Source organism: Egretta garzetta, unplaced genomic scaffold (assembly GCF_000687185.1).
Source record: "Egretta garzetta isolate BGI_Z169 unplaced genomic scaffold, ASM68718v1 scaffold7, whole genome shotgun sequence".
Lineage (NCBI taxonomy): Eukaryota > Metazoa > Chordata > Aves > Pelecaniformes > Ardeidae > Egretta > Egretta garzetta.
The window spans coordinates 1,322,254-1,328,980 of NW_009260350.1; the positions used below are offsets into that span (position 1 = coordinate 1,322,254).

General features: G+C 65.6%; 2 protein-coding genes across 2 annotated transcripts in view; one reads left to right on the plus strand and one right to left on the minus strand.

The window, feature by feature from the left end:
- Positions 1 to 360, plus strand: part of CFAP73 (cilia and flagella associated protein 73) — a 3,477-nt gene extending 3,117 nt beyond the window's left edge. The window contains exons 4-5 of the mRNA XM_035898365.1: positions 29 to 187; positions 286 to 360. Of these exons, the coding sequence (XP_035754258.1) occupies positions 29 to 187; positions 286 to 360 (234 nt within the window). The remainder of the gene's footprint in view (positions 1 to 28; positions 188 to 285) is intronic.
- A 575-nt stretch (positions 361 to 935) lies between these two features.
- DDX54 (DEAD-box helicase 54) lies at positions 936 to 6,301 on the minus strand. Its single transcript, XM_035898410.1, has 19 exons — positions 6,174 to 6,301; positions 6,018 to 6,088; positions 5,749 to 5,934; positions 5,582 to 5,631; positions 5,421 to 5,462; positions 5,062 to 5,157; positions 4,825 to 4,946; positions 4,545 to 4,606; positions 4,258 to 4,389; positions 3,713 to 3,923; positions 3,121 to 3,255; positions 2,653 to 2,874; positions 2,502 to 2,575; positions 2,207 to 2,407; positions 1,890 to 2,035; positions 1,701 to 1,814; positions 1,508 to 1,612; positions 1,268 to 1,371; positions 936 to 1,174 (listed from the first exon to the last, which is right to left on the minus strand). The coding sequence occupies exons 1-19, from the start codon at positions 6,226 to 6,228 to the stop codon at positions 951 to 953; spliced, it is 2,352 nt and encodes a 783-aa protein (XP_035754303.1). The 5' UTR covers positions 6,229 to 6,301; the 3' UTR covers positions 936 to 950.
- Between the last annotated feature and the right edge of the window lie 426 nt (positions 6,302 to 6,727).

A 6,727-nucleotide genomic window follows, 5' to 3' on the forward strand; every position in this document is an offset into this window, starting at 1 on the left:
TAGGGCTCCCTGTCACTCTGTCCCCCAGGAGTCCCACTGGGCCCACATCCAGAGCACGGCTGCCCAGAAGACCCTGCTGCTGGGGCAGATCAAGCTGGCAGTGCTGAACCTCTTCCAGCTCGCCACCGCACGGCTCAAGGTCCCCGTGAACGTGGCTCTGGAAGACACCGAGGCCCAGCTGGACACGGTCAGCACAGCCCTCTCCCCTGGGCAGTGGGGCTGGGGGACACGTTGGGACATTCATGTCCCCAGATGGCTGTGGCATCAAGGTCCCTGTCCCCGCAGGTGCTGCTCTACATGCAGGACCTGGCTGCCATCGGTGCTGAGCTGCGCCCTGGGCAGCCGGGGCTGTCCCCCTGACGCTTGCCCAACACTACCAGCATGCGCCCGCTGCATGATGGGGGTGCCAGGGTGCCCCTGAGCCAGGAATAGCCCCTGGGGACCACTGCCAGCTCCTGGGGCTGGGGAGAGGCGGCCGCGGCCAGCACAGGGCTGCAGGACCCCCGGCACCCCCAGGGATGGAGGTCGCTCCCTCACAAGTCTGGGACCCCTCCAACAAGAGGCAAGATGGATCGCAGTGGCACGGGCACACTGGGATGGCAGCACCCCGGGGCAGGGCCGGCCCCCTGGGGTACCCTCCTGCAAGGGGCACCGGGGGCAGCAGGGCCCGGCTGCCACGGAGGAAGGGGGGGCTGCCGCCCGCGCTCGGGCTGTTGGTATCCACCGGGGTGTTGCTGTCAAAATACAACCCAGCTGCGGACCTGCAGCACTTGCTTGTTTTCAGACCGTGGCTGGGGGTGGCCCAAGGCGGGGAGGGATTACCCCCGGCACGACGCTTGTGGCAAGGACAAAGAGGAGTCAGGATGCAAAACCAGCCACGTATTTAATGTCCTCTACCCCGGCCCCCAGCCCAGGCATGGGGGGGAGCTGCTGGGGAGCATCCCCCTTCCTTACACCCTCTTCCGCAGCTTGCCCTTCTTGGCGGCCCCCACCCGGCGCCCGAAGGCCATCTTCCGCAGCTCCTGCACCCGCTGCCGGTTCCTGGCCTTCAGGCGCTTCAGCCCCCCGCTCTGCAGGAAGCGCTGCTTGGCCGCCTTCTTGCGCTGCTTCAGAATCTGCTGCTTGTTCTTCAGCTCCGAGCGCACCCTGCCCCGGGCGGGGGGCTGCGCGGGCCCTGCGGGGGGGACACAGCCAAGCTCAGCCCCGAGGCCAAAGCAAGGTGGCGGGGACGTGATGCGGGGCTCCATCGCTTGCTCCAGGTACTCACCGTGCCCGCGCCTGTGCTTCCCTCTGAACTGCTCCCTGCCTCGTCCGTCCTCCTCATCCTCGTCCCGCTCGTCAACCTTGTATTTCTGCTTCCACTTTTCATAGCTGGGCCAGGATGCGTTAAGGCAACATGCGGTGACTCCCCGTCACCCAACTCCCCAGCGCTCAACCCACCACAGTGTCTGCCCTGGTACGGGATCGATCCCCGGGAGCAGGGCATGACGCCCCGCAGGCAGGATACAGGTTGTTCTTGTAGGAGCTGCTGATGTAGCGCCCGCTCTCCGTCCGCACCTTCTTCTTGTCCTCCTGGCCCGTCTGCCCCACGAACCGCTTCTTCTTGCGGTCCCTGTGAGAGAGGGGAGGGCGGTGGGACTGGAAGGTGGGACCCCCAGCCCTGATTTCCCCCCGACACCCCATGGCCAGACCCCACTCACCATTTCAGCAGCTGCTTGCTCTTGTTGAGGTTGTGGTTTTCGTCACCCATGAGATCCAGGACAGCTCCAGCTGCCTGCTGCTCGAAGGCGCTGCCCTCGCCGCCCACGCTCAACCTGCAAAGTGGGGGCGATGAGCAGCCCCCGGCGCAGGCCTGGGCAGGACAGCGGCAGGAGCCCCCTCGGACTTACCCCCTCTCGCTCTCAAAGTCCTTGGGCCGGTACGGGATGTAGAAGTCCTCCTCCCGCTGCGCTGGCTGCTGCGGCTTTTTCCTAGCACTCTCCTCTCCCCCTCGGCCCCGTTTTCGCTTCTGGCCCACCACATTGGAGAACACGGCCTGGAAGGGGATGATGGAGGGGGTGGAGGAGCCGTGTCCCCCCACCAGTCACTGCACCAGCCCCTGAGCCCTGGCACAGCCTGGGAGCCCTGGTGCCGCCAGCTCCCGGCCGAGGCCGCTTTGCAGCAGCTCCTGCATCCATGGCAAACCCTCCCATCCCTGCCCTGCTACCTGGAGGTCTTCTTCCTCCTCTCCTTTTTCCTCCTCGGGCCTAGGGGGGGCCGGACACAGCCCCTGCCCTTTGAGAGCTGCTGCCCGCTTCTCCTGCTGCCCACGCTGGTACTTCTCGATGAGGGCATGGTCGTGGCGCCGCTTCGACCGCATCACGGTGCTGGCCAGCGTCCGGGATGTGGCGTTGATCTCGAAGATGGTCTGCTCCCGGGGCAGGAGCGTGAGCCCTGGTGAGCTGCACGGCCCTCCCACCCCAACCCCGGCACCTCATGCCTGAGGATGGGTCCCAACTCACCGCCTTGGACTTGTAGGTTTTGATGCTGTCCACAAACTTCAGCCTCTCCAGCTCAGTGTCTTCGAAGCGAGCGCCTGGGGAATGCGGGCACAGATTAATTCCTCAGCAAGGGAACTGAGGTCCCCTCCCTCGGTGTCCCCGAGGCACTCACTGAAGAGCGGGTGGATGCCCAGCTGGGACACGTCCAGGTCCTTTGCCCTCTTGATGGACTCGGGCGAGGGGCCGGGCCGGGACCGCAGGTACTGCTTGTGGGCGTTGTCGGCGACGCGGCGCAGGCTGCGCAGCTCCAGCGAGCCCTCGTGGTCCGTCAGCAGCAGGCACTCCTCATCGTCCACCAGGCTCTGGGGGACACGGCCCAGGACCCCGCCGGCATCTGCAGCCCGGGGACACTGTGTCACCTCGCTGGCACCCACCCTGGGATTAAATCAGCACCCCCGACACAGGGGGTTGGAGTCCCCAGCACCCCATTTCCCTCAGCTGCACCCCAGTAACGACAGCCAACCGTCGCTCTGCATGAATGCCAACCACAAGACCAAGAATTCCAGCACAGTGGCCACGTGGCCAGTGTCCCAGCTTGGACATGCAGTCACCCCAATGCCTACAACCAGGTCTGCCTTACCTGCAGGCATCTCCTGGGCACCAGCGAGGACGAGCGGGCGCCCCAGGAAGAGGTGGAGGTCAAAGACGTAGGGCATCTCATCAGGAGCCACCAACGAGTAGGCAGTGCCGCTCCGGCCAGCGCGGGCCACGCGACCTGGCAAAGGGAGGAGGAAAGTGGGAGACCAGTCCCAGTGCCAGCCCAGCCTGTCCCCACCCAGGCAGGGACCCACTGGTGCCCACGCATGTGATATTTACCAGGTGGGCATGGCTGGCAAGGGACTGTGGGTCGCTGGGGAAGGGGCAAAGGGGAGCCCACCACGGTGCCATCCTAAAGGGAAGGTACCAGCCCTGCTCCCAAGAGCCCCTGCAGACCAGCTGGGCAGTCAGGGACATTCCTGCCCCCACTTCGTCCCCAGCCTGTCTCCTGATGTCACAACATGGCGACCTCCTGCCCCACAGGTATCACCACCAAGTCAGGGGCATCAATGCCAGCCCAGGAGGGCACAGGGATGGGAAAAACAGGGGACAAGGGACAGCCCACTCACACTCTCCCTGTCACCCTGAGGGACCCCCAGGTTGCAAGGACCCCTGCGCAGGGCACCGGCACCCACCAACACGATGCAAGAACAGCTTGGCCTTGGCGGGGAAGCTGTAGTTGATGACATTGTCCAGCATGGGGATGTCGAGCCCACGGGCAGCCACATCGGTGACCAGCAGCACTGGGCACTTGCCCTGGGCGAACTTGGCGATGTTGATCTTGCGGGCGGTCTGGTCCAGCGCGCTGTAGATGTGAGTGCAGCGGATGCCCTGGGCCGTCAGCAGCTGGGGAGGGGGGAAGAGAGATCAGATCCCACCTGGGTATGCACCTCAGCCTGGGGACAGGGCCGACAGCTCCGAGGGCCCTGAGACCCCAGGGTGCCCACCCGGACCCCCAAATCCCACTGCGCTCCCCCCTCTCTCTGAGGGGTGGGTGGATGCAGAACCTCAATGATCACATATGCTGGGATTTCTCCTTCAGCCCAGTGCAACAGAGGCAGAGACTCCAGCAGTCCCCCCAGATGCAAACCCCACATAGGTCTGGAAGGGGGTCCTAGGCACCCCCGGCAGCCTGCCCTTTAACAGGGTTACACACCAGGCACCCCCAAATGCCACTTGCCTCCTTGAGATACTCCGTGTGGTGTTTGGTGGCCACAAAGACGACTGTCTGGTCCTGGGGTTTCACCACGCTCCGGAGCAGGTGGAGCAGCACGGCTGGTTTGTCGTCCCCACGCACATGGAAGAAAGCCAGCTGCAAAGGGAGGGCAGAGCTCGGCCTCTCTGTGTCCCCACGTCAGGCATCGCTGCCCCTCCTGTCCCCTGCTCACAAGCCTGGAGCCACTGCAGGGTGGCTTGCAGGAGGTGGGGGGCACAGGGCCCGTCTTGAGCACCCCTGGCCCTTCTCACCTTGAGCTGCTCGCTGAGCTTGGACTCCACGTCCAGACGGATCAGCATCGGCTCAGTGAGACCTGTGGGACATGGTGACACACAGGACATGGGTCGCACGTGGGATGCGCTACTGGGACCAGCCTCCCCACTCAGCCTGGGGACACCCACTTGGCCCAGCATTAACGCAGCTTGGTTTTAGAAGTCCTGGGCCCAGCCCAGCTGCAGGACCATGCCGTGTCCTGTCTCCAGGCTCCCCCAGTTCCAGCCCCCCAGCTGCTGCCTGCCCCTCGCTCCTCACCAGCCCGTGCAAACTCAACAAGCAGCTTAGGCAGCGTGGCAGAGAAGAGGACGGTCTGGTGGCAGTCTGGGAGCCGGGAGATGATCTCCTGGAGCTGCTCAGCGAAGCCCATCTCGAAGAGCCTGCAGGGAGGGGACACGGGACATGGCAGCGCCTGTTCAGTCCCTCCCTGCCCAGCCCTACCACCCCCAGGTGGGGACAGTGCCAGCCCCAGGGACTCCCCTGCGCCCCACTGACCTGTCGGCCTCGTCGAACACCACGTACTCCACGGTGTGCAGCTTCAGTTTCATCTCCACCGCCACGTGCACCAGGCGCCCAGGGGTGGCAATGATTCTGCGGGGACAGAGCTGGTGACGGGACCCGGTGGGGGGGGTGGCATCCCCACACCATCCTGGGTGCAGGTCCCAAATCCCTCCCAGAGAAGATCCAATAGAGACCCCTTTGTCCCCTGTGGGAAGCACAGGGAGATGCTCCAGGGGAGCACCAGGACACGTCCATCAGGCACCCTGCCTGTAAGCAGCAGTGATGTCCCTGGACGGCGGGTGGCTCTCAGGGGCCGTTTCCCCACCATGTCCCCTCCCTGCGCCCCCACTCACATGTCGGGGTTCTCGTGCAGGGCGGCGAACTGGTCCTCCATCCTGCAAGAGGGGGGAGAGGCTGGGGCGGTGCCAGGCAGCACAGGGCAGCTCAGCCCCTCACCAGGTTTTGGGGAGGCTTTAGGGAAGCGGGGACCAGTGGGGACACGGGGACAGCTTACTTGTCTCCTCCCAGGATCAGGGCTGTCTTCAAGCCTGTGAACTTGCCCAGCTGCAGGGTGAGAAACAAACACATCGGGGGGAGTTAAAACCAAACCCCTTGCCCCTGTTGTCCCCACCCGTCCCCATTGTCCCCACATGCCCCTGTTGTCCCTGCTGTCCCCCATACCTCCTTGGTGAACTTCAGGGTCTGCAGGGCCAGCTCACGGGTGGGCGAGAGGACAAGGGCGCGCGCCCCGGCCTGGCTGGGAGCCTTCAGCCGCTCGAACATGGGGATGAGGAAGCAGGCCGTCTTCCCACTGCCCGTCCGCGCCATCGCCACCACGTCCCGGCCACGCAGGATGGCAGGGATGCTCTGCAAGACACCACCCCGCCGTCACTGTCACTGTCACCCCGCCACCACCCCAGGATGGGGGTCCCACTGCCCCTGCCACTCACCTTCCTCTGGATGGGGGTGGGCACCTTGTAGCCCTTCTTCATGATGCCCTTGAAGACGGGGTAGCTGAGGCCTGTGGGGACGGGGAGAGGTGAGGGGGCGCAGGCAGGAGGGGACGGTCCCCGTCCTGGGACGGCTGCCCCCCGCCCCGCACGCACCCATGGACTGGAAGCCCCCGGATTTCTTCTTCTTCTGATTCTGGGCCCGCACCATGGCCCGTGTGTCCGGCTCGGCGTCGGCACCATCATCCTCCTCGGTGGCAGGGAAGGCAGGCAGCGGGGGCGCGGGGACCTGGGGACAGTGAGGGGACACGGCTGCGGCAATGGGGTGTGCCGGTGGTGGCAGGGCACTGGGGACACTGGCACATGGGGACGCTGGCACTGGGACACTGGCACATGGGGACACTGGCACATGGGGACTAGGGACAGCGGTTTTGGGGACAGCAGCACGCAGGGCCCGGTGACACCAGTGCTGGGGATGCTGGCACTGGGGACATGGGCACCGGGGACGCTGGTACCGCGAATGCCAGCACTGGGCACAGGCGGGCCCAGCACATGGGAACCAGGGACACCGGTACCAGGCAGAGGGGACGTACACCGGCACCGGGCGCCGTGGGGACCCCGGCGGGTGAGGCCCGGGCACACCGGTACCGGGCACAGGGGACCCCGGCGCATGAGGACCTGGCACCCCGGCGCACGGGGCCCGGGCACAG

Coding starts and splice junctions, on each gene's coding strand:
- DDX54 (XM_035898410.1), bottom strand. CDS start 6,228: ATGGTGCGGGCCCAGAATCAGAAGAAGAAGAAATCCGGGGGCTTCCAG. Junction 5,632..5,748: donor CCCTGAAGTTCACCAAGGAG/GTATGGGGGACA, acceptor CTCACCCTGCAG/CTGGGCAAGTTCACAGGCTT. Junction 4,947..5,061: donor GTGTTCGACGAGGCCGACAG/GTCAGTGGGGCG, acceptor CCCTCCCTGCAG/GCTCTTCGAGATGGGCTTCG.